We start from the raw sequence: 19,667 nt of genomic DNA, 5'->3' as shown, positions 1-19,667 counted from the left end.
TTCATATTTTTCTTTTAGTTGCAGTGATCAGAGTAAAGTACCATACTGTATACTTTTGTGTTCTTCAGTTTTGGGTGCTTTATTAATTTAAGTTTATAAGGAAGCCAAAGTAATCTTTTTGTTGCAAGCGGTAATTATCAACGCATCCAGAATCAAGGTCTATAATTTTTTAGGGATGTCAGTTATTGATGTATTATTGATGTATTATTGTTGATTTATGGATGTTTTATAACAAGCACGTAGTTCATTTCTTTGTTAAAAAGTCTTTTGTACAACCCTGTGTCAACATTATATGAGCTATATCTAAGTGATATATAAACATGACTCATCAAATGATTCAATTTTTATGTTTTCAAATGATTACTTTATCCATAGTATTAAAAAGATAAATAATAGCTCCTGGATTAACAATATATTTAATATATATAATATATTTCTGTTAGGACTTCTTACAGTGGATCCAAATAAAAGAATTAAAATGTCCAGCTTGAGATACAGTGAATGGCTTCAAGATGGGAGCCAGCTGTCATCCAATCCTCTAATGACTCCTGATAACTTAGGCTCTTCAGGAGCTGCTGTACATACATACGTCAAAGCAACTTTTCATGTAAGCTTAAAAACTCTTGTATTTTAATTATAAATATTAAACATTTGTTATATTATATCAGCCTAGAATTTGGATTTACATGAATTTGTTTCTTTAAAAAATGTATTCACATTTAGAGTTCTGTGATAGTTATATAGGAAGTCACAGAAATATAAGGCCTATATAATATGTAGACTTGTATCAGTGGCCAGAAACCTACATGAGAGAATATAATGAAACACATATGTCAAAATGGGAAGTTGAGAGAGGAATATAGATTTTGACAGCATATTTATATCACTGGGGAAAGTGATGATGGTGAAACAGCTACCATAAATATTCAAGTTTAGAGAAGGTCCTTAAACAAAGCTTTGTAAGATGCATGTAACATTCTGGTTACACTTAGCACTTGCTTGACTTTCAGTTTAATTGCCCTTCTTGTGATTAGGAAAGAAAGGAAGAAAGTAAACTATTGCTACAAAAATTTGAGCTAAAGCATCTAAAATATATTACGATTTGGAATGGTCTGTGGAAATACCTTAATTGCCTTAATGGACATTTTTGGTTACCAGCATTAATTCACTAAAAATTTGTTTGTTATACAAATGAAGGCAAAGAGGAAAATGTAATATTGATTTTTTCAAAACTTTATATATGAAGAATAATCTAAAACATAATATGTTAAACTGCAGTTTATGCTCAAACACATTGCATTTTATGGCTTCATTACAAACAGGGACTGTGTTGTCCAAGAAGAAGAAGTGGGGTAAACAGTTTTTCTTTATTTAGCAATTGCAGAGATCTCAGTTTTGAAGAAAAAAAAATAACCCTGAAATGTTTAAAACTAAAATTGTAATTTAAGTAAATATAAAATACTGAAATGTAATCTTGACTATATTTATGGCTTAGTAAAATAATTTTAAAACATGGACTATGTGGGGAATTGAAAAATACTGTTTCTTTTGTTTTTTACAGTGCAAATATTTATAATAAAAATAGATATAAAGTGAGAACCGTACACTTTGTATTCTGTGTTTTAATTGAAATCAATGTATTTGCAAATGTAGAAAACATCCAAGAATATTTAAATAAATGGTATTCTATTACTGTTTAACAGTGCGATTACTCGCATGATTAACATTTTTAAGTGCTTGACAGCGCTAGTTTAAAGGGTTGTAAAACTGTCATAAACTGCATGAAGAATGTATAGACATGACTCTTGAGAAATAATAAAACATAGAACTCATACCTTATTACGCATGTTCTAACATTTCTTAAACCTTTTATAAATGCATAAATTGCCTTTTTATTTTGAAACAGGCCTTTAACAAGTACAAAAGAGAAGGATTTTGCCTCCAGAATGTTGACAAGGCACCTCTTGCTAAAAGAAGGAAGATGAAAAAGACTAGTACAAGCACAGAGACACGTAGCAGTTCCAGTGAAAGTTCACATTCTTCCTCCTCTCATTCTCATGGTAAAACTACACCAACAAAAACCCTGCAGCCAACAAATCCTGCAGACAGCAATAACCCAGAAACCATCTTCCAGTTCTCTGACTGAAAATCAGAGAAATATCCTCTCTTGAACAATTAAGAGGTGATATGCCTGGTAATAGCTGTTCCTCCTTGGAACAGAGGGATTACCGGGATATATATGTTCATTGCTTTGAACAACTTGTTTCAGTTCTGCCTTTTTAGCTTTTTGTTTCAAGACATTTGGTTTTAGTCCTAGTTCAGAATCACTGGATGTGGTATAATATTGTGAATACAACCAACATTGAACTCGCTTAGGGCTGGATTGGTGTGCAGTCTAGTCCTGAGTAAAGGGTAATTACATTGTTGTTCTATCCCTGGAGGAAGAGTGTGACTGAGAGGCATAATCTACTTTCAGTTTCCCCACTGCTCCAGGGAGGGAATATACTGTAAAAGGCAATATGTACTCCCTGAAACGCTTTGCCACGAGGCATGTTGTGGGGAGCAGAGTCAAGACTTCTCCTGCCCATCTGCATAAGGAGGGTCATACCAGCTCTGGTTCCCTCTGCACACAAGTAATGGCGGTACAGTGCACTAAAGCAAGAGGCCATCTTACGTCACTTCTAACTCCCTTGTGTTGGTGCATAGGATGGGCCGGAATCTGGACCTTGTTTTGGAATTTAAGAACAGAACTGAACATAAAAGGAGTACCATTATGCTGTTTTACAAATGTAATCCTTAAATTTGGTTTTATGCTACTCAGAATATAACAGTCTTAGATCCTTTTGCATCGAGATAATACATGGCTGGCAAGATGAGATTGCTTTGCACTGTAATGCTATTGTTTATTTGTATTTCTAGAAAATATAAATTTTTAAAAAACTTTTCAAACTCCAAAACCCAATGATATACCAGAGAAAGGAGTTGAAATTTAGTACTGAACACTTTTTAAAAAATGGTCATGTGTTCAAATGTCTATTTCAAGGAACAGCTATAATGTATTTGTTTATCTTTTATATTTATAGGATAACTTTAAGATACAAAGATTAATGTTTTTTCTAAAAGATGCAGAAACTCCAAATTCCATCTTTGTTATCATGGGATCCATATTGAATGCATGCCAACCTATGTTTTTAATTTTGCATTGCACAAACATGGCAGTTAGCTTAATACTGATCATAAAATATTCAATTATATTTTTCTTGTTTGCGCTTTATAAAACATCTGAATGATTTTGATGTTCTCTCATGGAGTTTATTTGGGATCCCACAAGGTGCTGCATGCTACTCTGAGATGCTGACTGTCTTTAAGTCTTACTGATTTCAGTGGGAGTTGTGGGCTCTTCGCACCTTTGGAGGACTGCTCAGCACCTGGCAGGAATGAATCCCTGTATCTTTGCCATTTTTTTTTCATTCCTTCTTCCTCACATCTTGCTTCTATCTTGTACATAATAAATAATTAGACTTGGGCATGTTGTATAGTGTAGTTGTAAACCACTTATGCACTGGGAAAACTAAAGGGAAATTATACTAAACACTGTGTTTCACAACTGTACACTGTTGTACTACAGTGAGGTATTTCCTGCTGTGGTAGTATATTATGTACATAACCTGTTTGGAATCATAAATATGTGACTTTTACTGAAACATTTCCATTGATATACTTTTAAATTGAATAGCATATTTTGTAAACTTATGCAGAGCATTTCTACTGCTCACCTTCTGAATGACTAGGGACAGCTTTAAGTGCTAAATAAGACCCCAATTATGTAAACAGTTACACATGTGAGTCATCCCATTAAAGTCAATGAGACTACTGGTGTAAAGTACATGTGTAATTGTTAGCAGGATTGGAACCTACTTGACTAACAGATTTTATTAACAGCTTGCTGCATTTTAAAGTAAACTTAATCCAAACCCTATGCAAAAAGCTTATAGGAATTGTTTGTCAATGCTTTTATTTATTTAATTACTTCAGATAACAGTGTTGAGAAATCTTATGCAGCCATGTTTACAAGGATTGTGTTTGACAAAACCAAGAGGTTTTGAAACCCAACATTTGTTCTGTGTTGCTTTAATATTACTAATGACAGCATTTTGAGGATTTGAGAATTACTAATGTGAATTACTTTATTTACTACTTTCTTGACATGGCTGTCAGTAGTAATTGCAGCATTAATTTTAGGTTGATGCGAATATTGAGACATTTGCACTGTTTATGTAGAATTAGTATATCTAATCTTAAAAATCAGTATATATGCTGGTAACAAACAATTTAAAGTGGCTGGGGTTAAGATTTTAAACTAATATTAATATAATATTCAGATTTGTTTTCTGAATATTCTCTTGGGAGTAATCTCAGTAATAAATACAACTCATTTGTAAACAAATACATTCCCTCCCCCCAGTAAACCTACAGTAAATACAAAGAAACCATAGCAACAATTAACACTTATTATGCAAACAGCACTAACAAATTGCAATGCAGACTGTTTGTAATGTTCAGTAAACTGCACTTTGAGATATTTTTGCTGTACCATTTTTCAAGTACTTTTTAAACAAAAACTAAAAGGTTTCTAAATGCAAAAAAAAAAAAATGGGAATTAAATGATCCTGCTGAATTTAACTTTTTAAAATGAGGGGGATAATAAAATTTGTTCCCTTGCTTGGGAAACTTGAACAAATGACTTTTTATATTAGAATAACTTTATGGAGAATTACTAAAATTGACTAAAAGAGTGATCATTTCATTCTGAGGAAAGTGCAGTTGTATTTGCATTGTTTTATCACACAGGCATTTATGAAATACTTCATTATGCCATTTTTAGACTATATTGGGACTCTGGAATTATTACAGCTCACAGTAATGGATACACATCTCTTGCATAAAAGAGATTTTCTTTTATACAAGGATATTTGGATAAAAAGTCTACTTTTTCTTTTGTACTATACTGGTATAGTGTTTTGCGTATCACCTATTTAATTTTTAATATGAGGACGAACAATACTCAGTCACATATAAATACCATGGACTTGATTCTTCATTGCCCTTTGCCTTGTGCAGTCATTTATGCCTGTGCAAAATGGGTGTAAAATTTTGCCACGCTATAATGTTAGGACTAGATTCTCATTTATGCTAAGACTACTGTACACTACTCTATTAGGGTAAAAGGGCACTAAGTGGGTCTAAATTACATTTATAGTTAGTGTAAAGTACTTTTAAACTGCTGCACAAGGTGGAATCAAGCCCTATATATCTCTAATTGTATGTATACTTCTAGATTTCTCCCTATTTAACATAAAATACTAAATTCAGCCACATTTACTAAGAGGAAATATGCCATTTATTATTGAGAGATTCTAATTTAACTTTAATTTATATCTCTCCATTCCTTCCAGATTATTTGGTGCAGTCAACAGTACTAGGAAGAGCAGTAGATTTGTTTCTTGATAACCCAATTCTTTAACAGTATAGATCTGAGTAACTATTTACTTTTATTTATATCAACTTATTTAAAAAATCATCAAAATATTCAGTTGTACAAATAAACTATTTATTTGTTCTGAGAATTTACTGTTTTTAAAAATAAAAATGGTAACAATTTAGGGGTAGATGTGAAAAAAGCAGAAGGCTTGGAGCAGGAAAAGTACAAAACCAGAGTTCTACTTGACTTTCTACTTCTCAGAATAAGTGAAATTCCTTCTTCTCACACGAAGAGCAATCAGTCCTTAATTTAGAGGATTGTTTCTTTGTACAAGGTCAGACAAAGTACTTAGTACACTTATCTCAGATGTACAGTATTATAAAAGAAGAATTTTACTACAATGGATAATTGTTACTGTTCTTCAGAAGAACATAAAAATACAAAAAAAGAAAAGGAGTACTTGTGGCACCCAAGAGACTAACAAATTTGAGCATAAGCTTTCGTGAGCTATAGCTCACTTCATCACATCCGATGAAGTGAGCTGTAGCTCACAAAAGCTTATGCTCAAATAAATTTGTTAGTCTCTAAGGATTCACAAGTACTCCTTTTCTTTTTGCAGATACAGACTAACACGGCCGCTACTCTGAAACCTGTCATAAAAATACAGTATACCATCAAGATGGCTGACATTTACCATCTTCCAGATTGATAATACTGATGCTCCTGTTTTCGCTGCCCTTCTAAACAAAATAATTTATACCAGCACAGCCACATTCCCCTGCTACTTCTTCCAGAATATACTTAAAGGAATAGATTCACACAATTGTCATGTATGTGTTTTATCAGTATTGTAAGGAATTGTTACTATATAAGTATCATTCTCAATTTTTAACCAGAAGTGTGTGTATATATATATTTTAATAGTTATTTGGTTTTCAGTTATAATTTTTTGTTGTGGTATTATGCCTTAAGCATCATACTTAGGGCACTATCAGATTCGCAGTCCATTTTGGTCAATTTCATGGTCATTGGATTTAAAAAATCATATATTTCATGATCTCAGCTATTTAAATCTAAAATTTCACGGTGTTGTAATTGTAGGGGTCCTGACCCAAAAAGGAGTTGTGGGGGGTTGCAAGATTATTGTCGGGGGAATTGCGATAGTGCTACCCTTACTTCTATGCTGCTGCTGGCAGCGGTGCTACCTTCAGAGCTGGGCAGCTGGAGAGCAGCGGCTGCTGGCCGGTATCCCAGCTCTGAAGGCAGCGCCACTGCCAGCAGCAGCGCAGAAGTAAGGATGGCAAAGGATGGTACGGTATTGCCACCCTTATTTCTGCGCTGTTGCCTGAAGAACTGGACCCTCAGTCAGCAGCCACCATTCTCCGGTCTCCCAACTCTGAAGGCAGCGGCGCAGAAGGAAGGGTGACATGGTATGGTATTGCCACCCTTCCTTCTGCACAGCTGCTGGCGTGGCACTGCCTTTAGAGCTGGGCACATGGCCCACAGCTGCTTCTCTCTGGCTGCCCAGCTCTGAAGGCAGCACAGAAGTAAGGGTGGCAATACCGCCACCCACCTAAAATAACCTTGCAACCCCCCTGCAGCTCCCTTTTGGGTCAGGACCCCTAATTTGAGAAACGCAGGTCTCTCCCATGAAATTCATACAGTATAAGGTAAAAGCACTCAAAGACCAGATTTCACGGGAGGAGACCAGATTTCACGGGAGGAGACCAGATTTCATGATCCGTGACACGTTTTTCATGACTGTGAATTTGGTAGGGCCCTAATCATACCGGAGGCTTTGGCTCAGTCTTCCTGATCATGGTTCATATCTTTTCTTTGCATGCCCCCCTGGATCCCACTACACATAACACATGCATGTCCCTCACTGTCTTTTACTGTGACCACCACTGTATTTACTCCCTTCCTTCTGAGGAATCTTGATGTTTGAATCTTCTAGGCAGAGGAAACTGGAAATAGTGTGGCTGCTACCGTTCCAGAGACCAAAGTGCCTTGATCTTTCAGTCTCTGTCAACCTGTAAGAAATATCTTCAGTTTGCATTATATATGTTTTGTATATTTTAACCAAATGTACTGTAAAGTCAGATACATTATTTTTTTGTTTTGGGGGGTTTATTGTGGTCTGCTATATTAGCTTTATTCCTTTTTATAGCACCCCTATAAATATGCTTATTTTAGTTGTTTGTATAATTCTTCTTAAAAAAAAAAGTGTGTGTGTGTGTGTAACATTTGGTCATGTAGTTAAATTCATGATCTAATGTAATTCTTCACTCTAGTGTCCCCTTTTTCAAAGGGTATTGCAAATGCTGTAGATATGTACACTTTACATGTAATATAGAGTGAAGCTGATAAGAATTGGATAAAAATATATAATTCTACACCCCTATCCTGGAAACATGTTTATGAGTAATTTGTGTGTCTGCAAGTTTGAGGCTTTTTAAGAAATCAAGAGGAAAAAATACATGCTCTTTGCTATTCCAAGAAAGTAACATACGTTGCCTTTTAAATAATACTAATACTATAATTAAGGCTAAGATTTTGTCATGGATATTTTTAGTAAAAGTCAGGGACAGGTGTCTTCCATGATTTTTTTGTTATTGCCCATGACCTGTCCCTGACTTTTACTAAAAATATCAATGATAAAATGGGAAGGGGCTGGGCAGCTGCAGGCTGGCTGAAAGTCCAGGGTCCCCACTGCCTGCTGGGGCTCAGAGCTTCAAGGATCCCCCTACCCTTCCACGGCAGCCAGGGGCTGCCTTGGTCCCTCTGCTCTCCCGCGGCGGCCAGGGTCTGTGGGTTTTCCCGTGCCCCCCACAGTGACAGGGAGCTGTGGGGGTCCCTCTGCATGGGGTGCTGCAGGGCTCCTCCTGCCCCACTGCCATGGCAGGGCTCTGCGGGGGGTCTCCCTGCTTCTCCTGTGGTGGCCAGGGAGCTGCAGGGGTCCCCCTGCCCTCCCCCCGTGGTGTCCAGGAGCTGTAGGATACCCCCACTGCCCATGGTGGCTTGGAGCTTGGAGGCCCGCTGCCTCAGGTGGTGGTGGGGTACCTCAGAGCTGCCTGCCACTGCAGGAGTTGGCGGGACCTTGCAGTTCCCAGCCACCTGGGCTGAAGTCACGGAGATCTTTGGAAGTCACGGATTCTGTGACTTCCACAACCTCTGTGACAAAATTGTAGCCTTAATTATAATACACACACATACACATACACACACACACAACTTGTTTGAACCAGACATTCCAAAGTCCTTTACAAAAATAGATAATATTAAGTAGGGCTGGTTGGAAAACAAAAACTTTTCCTGCAAGAAATTTTAAGCAAAAAATCTGTGTTTAAAATTGCAGTAAAATTACTTTTTAGTTTTTGCACATGTAGTTTTGAACAGATTAGAAATGAAAATGTTCATATTGTTTAGACTTAAATTTTTATTTCAGTTTTTAAATTAAGCAACTTTTTAATTGAAAATGAAAATTTGTGTCAATGTTAATGTTAATTTGAATTAAAATATTTTGTTTATGGTTTTTAAAGCAAAATAAAATTATAATTTAAGTCTAAATTAAATGAAAATTTTACTTTCTTTTCAAAATGTCCATTTGAAACAATTTTCATTTTGAAATTTTCTGCAGGGAAACTGATAATATTAATCAGAATTGACATTTTCCATATTTTTCACTAGGAGAATTTACCACACAAATTTTAAACAACTCTAGAATTAGGCCCATTTTATAAAGGGACTGAAGCACAGGAAGGCTGTGACTTGCCAAAGGCAACAGGGTGGTAGAGACAGAAATAGAACCAGAATTTATGCCTCCTGAGTTTTTCCCTGTTAGTAGTCTCTTCAGTAGTAAAAGTCATCTTTGTGTAAAATATTGACATTAAGAATGAAAGAGAGCAATTGACTTAAAAATTAACCAGACTAAAAGTATCAATTAAAAAAAAAGCTAATGTGTGTTGGTTGCCTTAATTGTAACTAGGAAAATAATTTAAATTAGGGCTTAGTTTGGAAAGATTTTGGAATCTGATGTTTATTTGGAAGTAAGGTGGAGTTTAAAAATGAGCAAAGGTAGAGAGGATAAATACTGTGGATTTTTTTATAAAGCTAAGGGACCAATCCTGTTAATAGCTGCACCCACAAAATTCTTATTGAAATCCATTGACTTCTTTTTGAAATATGTCTGAGCATAGGCGCTGACTTCTGCTCATGCCAGTGGGTGCTTGACCCCCCCCCCACCTCTGCCCCCGGTCCCATCCTGACTCCATGCCCCTCCCATCCCTTCCATGCCCCCTTTTCAACTCCTTCCCCAAAGTCCCAACCCCAACTCCGCTCCCTCCCTGCCCCATTCTGACTCCTTCCCCAAATCCCTGCCCCGGTTCTGCCTCTTCCCCGCCTCCTCTCCTGAGTGTGCCATGTTCCCGCTCCTCCCTCCTCCCTCCCGGAGCTTGCTATGCCGCCAAACAGCTGTTTGGTGGCAGCAAGTGCTGGGAGGTAGGCAGAGGAGCGGGGACACAGCATGCTCAGGGGAGGAGGTAGAGGCAGAGCGGAGGTGAGGTGGGGTAGGAGGGGCAGGGAGGGGAGTTTGGCTGCCAGAGCACCCATGGAGTTGTCGCCTATGTGTCTGAGATAAAGATGGAAAAACAGCTTTTCTCTCCCCATCTCCCGCAAAGGCAAAGGAACCACTCAAAAAAAATCACAGATTAAAATGCAGACTGGATGCAGAGGTACAGTGTATTATACTTCTTAATGGAAAGTCATCTTTCATTTTTGCCAAGAAATTTGGGGTGTTTAGAATATTCTAAGCTTCAGTTCCCCTTCAGCTATATCACACATATTTATAACTCAGGATTCAAAGATGATACATACATATAAATAAGATGATCATACTTAGCAAATCATAACTTTTCCACTAAAAGAAAAGGAAACTTTTCCACTGATACCTTACATGCATATCTTCTAAGATTCATGGCAGTTTTGTAATACTGGTATCCATAATATTATAAATGTTCACCCATATTCCATACAGCGTCACAGACAGAGCTTCCTTTTTTCACAGTGGGTTGCCAATAAATGCATTCTTTGTTTCTGAAGTCTCCTTTCCCTAAAGTAAAATAAGTGTTTTTATAACCAATTCTAAACCACCTTACCTGTACACGTGACTTTACAGAGATGTCAGTAAGCTGTTAAAGGGACATATTGGCTGGGGGGGGTTCTATGCATATAAACTCATGGAAAGGAAACCTGATGTGAAAGTAGAGGGGCTCCTTCCTAAATGTTCAGCATTCCTGCAGCTCTGCCTTTGGATTCTAGCTCTGTAGGAAACTCAGGGTAGTTCTACACTTCAGCTGAGAGCGTGCCCAAGCTACAGCGCTAAAATAACAGTATGGAAGTTTCAGCACAGGCTAGGTGCCTAAGTACAAGACTGCCCAATCCACTTGACCTGTACTTGGGTGGCTAACTCATGTTGCGTCGTCCACATATTATTAGCATGCCAGTTCAAGCAGAGCTAGCGCATGACTACCTGGGCTGTAAGGCACAATCCCAGCTGCAGTGTAGACATACCCTCACTGTCTGAACTGGTAGCTCCAAATTCAGTTATTTACCGTATACAATTTTCTTTTATACTTAATACAAAAACAGCTTGAAATTTGGGTGGTAAAAGTTGTATTCTAGATTTTGAAAATAAAGGCAACAGGTTTCTTACCCCATAAACAGACATGCAACTATTAGGTCTGTGTGTGATGGATTGGTTATACAGTCATATGTATACACCTTATCCCTTAGAAAAACGTAGTTGTCCAGTATCACGATGGGCCCTAGAATGTTAAACAAATGGATTCCTATGTAAGGCTAGGACAGATAAGGGTAAGTACAGTACTGTACACCAGGAACAATGTTGCACCTACAGGATCGTTAAGAAACAGAGTTTTTAGATCGGGTGTGTCTGATTACACAAGGAGGAACATAGTAGTCAGATTTTTGTTTAGAATAATACAGACATGATTTAATAAAATATCCTATTTGAAAGAAATGCCTATCTATTTTGGACTCCTGGAATCTCAGAGAAAATTTCTTTTTAAAGTCCATATTATTTTCTCAAACTGTTTAAAAAATGTTTTGCCTTACTCCATGTTTGCCATTTTAACAAGCTGTAAAGCTGTTCAGTCTTTTTTCATTTGATTTTTGTTTTGGTATTACATATGTGATAGATTTGTTGCAACAATTATTCAAAAGTTTTGGTCCTTTTTTTCTGTAATACTGTTTTTTTTTCCTTCTCATTTATAAATGGTTTTTGTTGAGGGTTTTTGACAGATTGTCACTGTTTTAGGTGATGTTAAACAGACTTAATTTCAGGATCCTAAATATTTTTCACTTTCTATCATTTTAGAATATTTTCAGAGCAATATTGAGAAATGTAATAGATTTACAGTTTTGTAATTAAAATGAAATCATGTAGAAAAATGAAGGATGTAATTCTTTGCATTAATTAGACCTTAAAGTTTCCAGATGGTATTACAAAACTTTTTTATAACAGCAAGTAATATTAACATATTTCAAAGAGCATCTTGCTTTTCCGTTTTCCTGAATTAATAGTTTAAAATTTAAGAAGACAATTAAATAGTAATTTTCATAAATACTTTGAATATTACAAATCTTTTCAATATTTTGATACATTCAATTGAAAAATGTTTAACTATATTTAAAAATAGAATGCATTTAAAATTATATGGTGTAAGTCTACTGTTGAATCACCAGAGTAACTAGTGTAGATTTGTACAACATTTTGTCAGTCATTTTGTTGTGAGAATAACATATATATCTAAGCTACATGGTACTTATATGTTATATATGTTTCAGAGTAGCAGCCGTGTTAGTCTGTATTCACAAAAAGAAAAGGAGTACTTGTGGCACCTTAGAGACTAACAAATTTATTTGAGCATAAACTTTTGTGAGCTACAGCTCATTTCATTGGATGCATTCAGTGTTATGTTATATATGTTATTCTCAGAGCAGAATAACTGACCAAGTATTATTATTTTATCAACTACAATTGGTTAATAACACAGTAAAAGCATTCTGATTTGGTTAATAATTAAATCACACACTGTTTTAGGGTATGTCTACATTGCCCACGTTACAGTGCGGCCATGGCAGCGCTGTGACATGGGCAGTGTAATCACGCTTTATCACTGCAGGAGAGCTCTCCCAGCGATTAAAAAAAAAAAACCACCCCAAATGAGGAGTGGTAGCTTTAATGCCGGGAGTGAGCTCCTGGCGATAAAGCGCTGCAAATACTGGTGTTTTTCAGCGCTAAAACTTTTGTCGCTCTGGGGGTGTTTTTTCACACCTCTGAATGACTAAAGTTTTAGCACTGAAAGTGGCAGTTTAGACACAGCATTAGTATCATATGTTGCAAAGAGCCACAGAAGACACATTAAAGAACCACTTGCGGCTCGTAAGCCTCAGTCTGAGTACCACTGTTCTAAATGTATAATTTTGCATTTGGTTATATTAAAATGTATTTAGTTTGAATGGGTCTAAATTATCCAGTGATCCAGATCGCTCTGTACGAGTGCCCTGTACTCATCATTATTTACCATTCCACACATCTTTGTGAATTCTGGAGATTTTGTTAGTAGTGATTTTATATTTCCAGATCACTGATGAAAATGTTGAATAGCGTCAGGCCTAGCATCAATGCTTGTGGAACTGCACTAAAAACAGCCGCATTCAATGAGGATTCCCAATTAAAAACTACTTTTTGAGATCTGTTAATTAGCCTGTTCTTAATCCAGTTAATGTGTTGTTTATTGATATTGTATAGTTCTATTTTTAATAAGAATGCCATGCAGTATTAAGTCAAATGCCTTACAAAAGTCTAAATATACTACATCTATGCAGTTATTTTTGTCAATCAACCTTCTAATCTCACCAAAAAATAAATCAGGCTAGTTTGAGAAGATCTATTTTCTATAAAGGCATTTTGACTGGGATTAATTGTATTCCTATCCTTTAATTCTTTATCAGTTGAATCAATTTTTCCCTAATTTTGCATAGAACTGATATCAGGCTAACCTGCCTATAGTTATTCAGGTCATCCTGCTTCCTCTTTTTGAAGATTGGCACAATAGAACTATTCCTGTCTTCTGGAATTTCCTTGGTATTCCAAGATTTATTAAAAATTAACATCTGCAAGCCAGAGATCTCTTTGTAGAAGTCTTGGGTTGCAAGTCATTGAGGCCTGCTGATTTAAAAATGTTTATTCATAGTAGATATTATCTAGAAAAGGAGTACTTGTGGCACCTTAGAGACTAACCAATTTATTTGGTCTCTAAGGTGCCACAAGTACTCCTTTTCTTTTTGCCAATACAGACTAACACGGCTGCTACTCTGAAACCAGATATTATCCGACATCCTCCTGAATTACTAATGGAATGGGAACTACTTGATCAGTATGTATGATACAAGTACATCATCCTATTTCTTTCCAATTACAGAACAGAAATAGTTGATGTAACACTTTGGCCTTTTATGCATCATTATTAACAATGTTACTATCTCTGTCTAGTAAAGGGCCATTATCATTGCTTGGATTTCTTTGCTTCGTAATATATTTAAAAATATAGAACTTGATACTACTGTTCTCCTTGCAGTTGGGAACTTGGATTATGCAAATTCCTTAAGGCAGGGACTCTGTATTTTTCTTGTACATTGCCAAGCACATTATCAATGCTCAAGAAGTAATAAAAATAATCATTATGGAGGTAGTCCTCTTAATTTTAAATATCTAGGTCATATAAAAGTTCTCTTCCAGTTTGTTGCATATGGTTTTATTTTCTGTGTGTGAAAATATTAGTCTGTATAATACAGGTTATTTTTCTAAAACAATAAAAATTCCCCCTTTATGCATATTTTTATTAACAAAGCCACTGAAAGAATTTCTGGGTGCTAGCTTAAATGAGGTAAAAAATTAACAGGACGACTTTCCAACTTAGAAACAATAGGCTGTGTCAGTGGTGTCCAACCTGAAGCCTTCAAGGTACTCAATTGTGGCTTTCAAGGGCAATTGTGTAAAGAAGAAATATTGTATTTGATTATGAATTGAAAATATATTTACTGAGCCATGCTCTGCAATTTTTAAACTGAACTACTTGAATCAGCCATGTTGCTATGGGGAGGCAATATGGAGCACCCTTCCGTAACTGCCTCATTATTTCTCCTGCAGCCCCATGAGCAGTTTCTGGCATGAACCAGGAGTGTTCTGAGCAGCTACTTGCTGTTCTTGCCCTGCTGCAGCTGCTCAGCAGCATCCCCAGTGGCAGTCTGTTGTATTGCAGGGGAGAGAAAAGGCTGACTAGTTTCTCCACTGCCTGCTTCCTTGCCAGGCTGTGGGATGCCCACAGTTAGGGGCTTAGTTGGCTCTGCCTGATTCTAGGAAAATAGTTAAAGTATTGATTGTGATCCCTTGAAAAAGGTTGGACACCAACCTTATCCTTGCTAGTGCTAACATGTGAAAACTATAAACTGCCTTGTGTTCATCGCATGTTACCTCATGTTATTTACCATACATTAGCTTATATGGTAAGAAAATGGTTTGATGCTTCTGAATACAATTTTTTGTAAGTTCATCTTTTTTCTTAAAAGGGTACAGTCATGTTTAAAACCTCTTATACTTTCATTTTAGAAGCTAAAAATAAAATATCTTTCTCTAGTAATTCTGACCTTTTCCATTTAGAAAACTGCTTTTGCTTGTTTTTTTGGTGTTGAAATAGATGGCTCTTTTTATTTTGTTCTTTGATAGTGCAGCAAAACTGTTGATGATGTGACTATAGCTCTGGAATAGTATTTAACTGCTATAGAGTTAGCAGTGTCTGCAAAGATAGGAGAATCTGAAACATTTTTATTGGCCCATTAGTAATAATGGCTATTTGGGTTTTTCTAAATGTCTTGAAGAAGGTGTATTTTATATTTTTATATATATAATATATATATTTAGAATCTCAAGGGCATTTCCAACCATATTATGACAAGCATAAGATACTGTAGGACAAATATTGGGCCGAAACTATGGGTTGACTTTTAATGTATGCTTTTTATTAACTGATCATAGTTGTAGCCTAAGCATTAGTACAGTCTTGTTCCCATTTGGTATGGTTGGCTATGAAAAGGATCTCAGTCTGATTGTCTTTTGTGTCTGCTTCTCCAGTTTAAGAAAAATGACATGAATACAGCGGGTAAGGTCCCACTTGAAACAGAATATTAAAGAGTATATGCTGTAGTTGAGATTTACTGGATTATCTGGCAGTCGTTAAAGAGCTAATAATATTTTTCATTTATTGGGACCTATTTCTAATGAGTTTTACTTTCTCAACATCTGAGCTGTGCTTCCTACTTACATGAGCTATAGCTAGCTGTTAAAAGAGGTGCACATTTTTTAAGCATATCAGAGAATTGGTATGGGAAAGGTAAGTCATGCAGCAGAAGTATCTGGTGAGCTAGAACCTACAGATTGAGGATTCTATTGTGAGCAGATATTTTACATTTTGAAGAGGAGGAAAGATTTTTTTGTAAATGTTAATTGTAGTTCAAATTCAAGAAAATCTTTATCTCCTTTTGCAAGGACTTTAGTTGTTTAGCCCATTTACTCAGTCTATGGTGAGGTCACTTACTAGTGTGTGACTTGTATTTCATTTGTATGTTATCTCTCTAGATCTGTGAAGATTTTTTTTAAGAACATAAGACATTCTGGGGAATGAGTAAAAGTTACTTTGACGATTAAAGTTCACTTTCTTTTATATTCTAACCTAACAGGATGCCATTTTAAAAATTATTATTTTAGTGATTATCAAAGGGGATTTAGATATTTTTAGGTCACATTACAAAATTTAATATATTATAATATCTTTTACTCAAATATTATCCCTTTGTGTAATATTATACCGTTTATATGCAAACATTTAGTTAATGATAGTAAACAGTACCTTGTTGGGCTTGTTTAATTCTAGCTGGGCTAGAATTTAAAAGTGTTAACTTATTCTGTAATGTGGAACTTTGGTTCCTTTCGAATTATTACGACAGAAAAATGTCAGTCTGTTTTCCTTCTGTTGCTGTATATATGCTAAGCAATGTTAATTTCTCTTAAATGCTTTATTACAGCCATTCATTAAAGATGAAATATACAAATCAAGGGGGTTTATACTATGGATTATTTATTGAGAATTGTAAGAAATCAACGGATACTTGTCTAAAAGTTGTAAAGACATGCCTTCTTTTCCAAGTCTTGAAGTTTGTTTTTCCTGTATTAGGCAAGTACTGAATGAGTTGTATCAACTTGACAGCAACAACAGAGTTGAACATCGATTGTGTAGGAATGTGCTGTCTTGCTTTTTAGATTTCTTTGAAGTGTTTTGTTTGTGAATTTAACTTTAAAAAAGCACTAAGGGCTTACATTTACATAATTGTGTGTATGTTCACAGATGTGTTTGTTTTACCTTTAAAAAATAAACTTGTCTAAGTACAAAATCTTGAATTCTGAAGTACTTCATTACAGTTCATTTCACTTCTGGTTTATCTGAACTGTGCTCATCATTACTATCTTCAAGGGTCTGGCTCTTTTAATATAGTATGCACATTGCCAAAGTCTTGATTATATTGTTCTGCTAACTCTCACTATGATCTAAATTTCCTTTAAACTGTATTTTGACTCTAAAAAACCTGACTGTAAAAATGGCGTTGTGGCATCATATGTTTCTTTCAGTAATTTCTATATCAGCTTTACTTAGTTTACAGAAAATATACTGGCTGCAGTAGGAGTTGAGGGTGCCCAGAACATCCCTGGATCACACGTCAACATTCTGTACCATGCTTACTAGAAAAATTACTTTGACTTAGTGAGACTTTTGCCTGCATATAATGAGTGTGGGATGAGGGCCTTCACAGTAAAGGAGCTATTCAGCACTTCAGAAGTTCTGGCTGGCCACAAAACAGCTTTTAAAATGATTGTACCTAATTTTTGACTAAGTGGCAGATATTAGCAGAAATTTGACATAGAGTGGAAGGTAAGGAACTGGTTACGGGCAGGATTTGTGCTGGGAAAAGCATAATAGTTTAGCCGTTACTGATGTACCACCTCACCAATTCTTATCTCCACTTTAGTAATTGTAAATGAACATAAAATAGAGCTGCTCTTTCATGTTGCATTCTCTAGTTTTATGTTTACCCTCAGATTTTTTTCTGTGAAGAATGTTACAGCAACTACAAAGGGGCTCGGGGGGGGGGCAACTTTAAGAATCAGTATTTTGAATTTGCAGCTGCAGAAAGAAGATATACTTTGAAGATGAAACACTTGTCAGCTGTACCTGAACTAAAATAAGAGAGCTAATTTGTAAACTTGTCATTATGTATTAATGTCCATTTACATAAATGGGATTTGAGACTTTTGGCAGGGACCTTCCTGGTTTGCAGCATGCCCTCTCAAGGCCCTGTATATCAGTGAGCTGCCTTCAGCAAAAACTGACTTGATAAAACATGCTTTTGAGCTCATTTACATTGTTTCTGGAATACAGAGAGAACACTACATTGTTGAGGTTATGTGCCTCCCCCACCACCTAAAATGTGTATGCTATCTGCTGGCCTGAGTAGCCAGAAAACAGATCCCAGCATCAACCCATCAGTCTCTCATGGTTTTGCAAAGCCCCTGTTCCAATTTGAGCTATTTATTATCCAAATGGCCTTTAGAAAGAGAATGTTTCTAATAATTTCCAACGTACAGTACAGACTGTCAGAATTTCTGGCATCTTTATAGAAAAATCTAAAATAGCAAAGTTTTTGTGTAGAATTTGAGAACACTGTCTATATTAACTTGGGTGTATTTAGATTTTACCACCAGTTTTATTTTCCATAATAAAAAATCTAATGGAGTTCACTGAGGAAAATGTACTTTATTCTCTTAGGTGTTTGTTTTGTTAAGTTCATTAAGGTACCAAAACAGATTATCACTGTATTTTTGTTGTTCTAAATTCACAGCAACTCGAACACACATTTTATTTATTTCATAGGATTATACTGGACAATGGGAGTATTTTGGTTTGAATATTGACCACAGGTTTTGGAGGAGGGCGAGTTATATAACAAGTTAGTTGAGTGATGATTCTGCATCACTGGCATCCTTAAATAAATCACAGAAGCACACTGTTCATTGATCGCCACTTAGTTAAGATATAATCTTATATGTATCCTAATTGTTCTATTCAACCATCCTCCAAAAAACAAAACAAAATGAGGTGCATGTTTGCAGGGCATTTTCAGAGGAGAGCCCTCAGATCTAAAACTTGCTTCTCAAATTCTCAGCCCAAGTTTGCTTGCCTTTATGGCTTGGCATAAGGCCATTTTCTCTCAGCTTTTTTTGTGTGTGTATGTATATAGTTTAATGATGGATGAGTCTTCCAGCATTGACAGTGATCAGTAATATTTAATATTGTTTAATGTCCAGCTGTTATGTGATTGTTGCTTTCATCCATTAATAAAATAAACAATGGGCCCTCAACTATGGCCTTGTCTTCATTAAGAAAAAGTGTATGAAATCAAATTAACTAAGGGTAGGTCTACACTTAAAACACTGCATCGGTACAGCTGCATCAATACAGCTGTGCCACTCTAGGGCATAAGTGAAAATGCTCCTACATTGATGGGAGAGCTTCTCCCACTGGCAGTTAATCCACCTCCCCAAGAGGTGGCAGTTATGTTGATGGGATACAGCTCTCCTGTCGATATAGTGCTGTCTACACAGGGGGTTAAATCAATATAACTACGTTGTTCAGGGGTATGGATTTTTCATAGTGTAGTGTAGACCTGGCCTAAGACTGGTCTTTACTTGACCTGTTAACTCATGTGAAATCTACAGACTGGCTTGTCTTCACTACAATTTTACCGTGAGTTATCTAACTCAAGAACACATCTTTTTTTCCTAGTTAAGAGAAGAACTAAGTGTGCGAGCATGCACTTCAGTGATAACATACTAAATAGGTTACTTCTAGATATCAAATACATTTTTTTTCCAGAAGAACAACAAAAAGCAAATAGGACCATGCAGATGGCAAAGCATATCCTGGATCAGCCCTCCTCCTTACAATAATATTTTGTAAGCTAATAAGCTCCAGATACAAACATTTTTGAT

At 36.0% G+C, this 19,667-nt stretch overlaps 1 protein-coding gene and 1 long non-coding RNA gene across 12 annotated transcripts in view; one reads left to right on the top strand and one right to left on the bottom strand.

The window, feature by feature from the left end:
* RPS6KA5 (ribosomal protein S6 kinase A5) overlaps window positions 1-5,449 on the top strand; it is a 190,694-nt gene extending 185,245 nt beyond the window's left edge. For all 9 annotated transcript variants that reach the window (XM_078853373.1, XM_078853372.1, XM_073349430.2 and 6 more), the window contains 2 exons: window positions 444-607; window positions 1,907-5,449. In XM_078853373.1, coding sequence (XP_078709499.1) covers window positions 444-607; window positions 1,907-2,146 — 404 coding nt within the window. In that variant the 3' untranslated portion in view covers window positions 2,147-5,449. The remainder of the gene's footprint in view (window positions 1-443; window positions 608-1,906) is intronic.
* Window positions 1-19,667, bottom strand: part of LOC140913305 (uncharacterized) — a 55,493-nt gene that overhangs the window by 30,765 nt on the left and 5,061 nt on the right. For 2 of the 3 annotated variants that reach the window (XR_012159528.1, XR_012159529.2), the window contains exon 2: window positions 10,432-10,592. This is a non-coding gene — a long non-coding RNA (uncharacterized LOC140913305). Of the gene's footprint in view, window positions 1-10,431; window positions 10,593-11,195; window positions 11,308-19,667 lie in introns of all 3 variants that reach the window. The other variant, XR_012159527.1, reaches the window with a different exon arrangement.

This window comes from Lepidochelys kempii, chromosome 6, assembly GCF_965140285.1.
Source record: "Lepidochelys kempii isolate rLepKem1 chromosome 6, rLepKem1.hap1, whole genome shotgun sequence".
NCBI lineage: Eukaryota > Metazoa > Chordata > Testudines > Cheloniidae > Lepidochelys > Lepidochelys kempii.
Note: the sequence above shows the minus strand (reverse complement) of the source record. Positions and strands in the feature narration are given on the sequence as shown.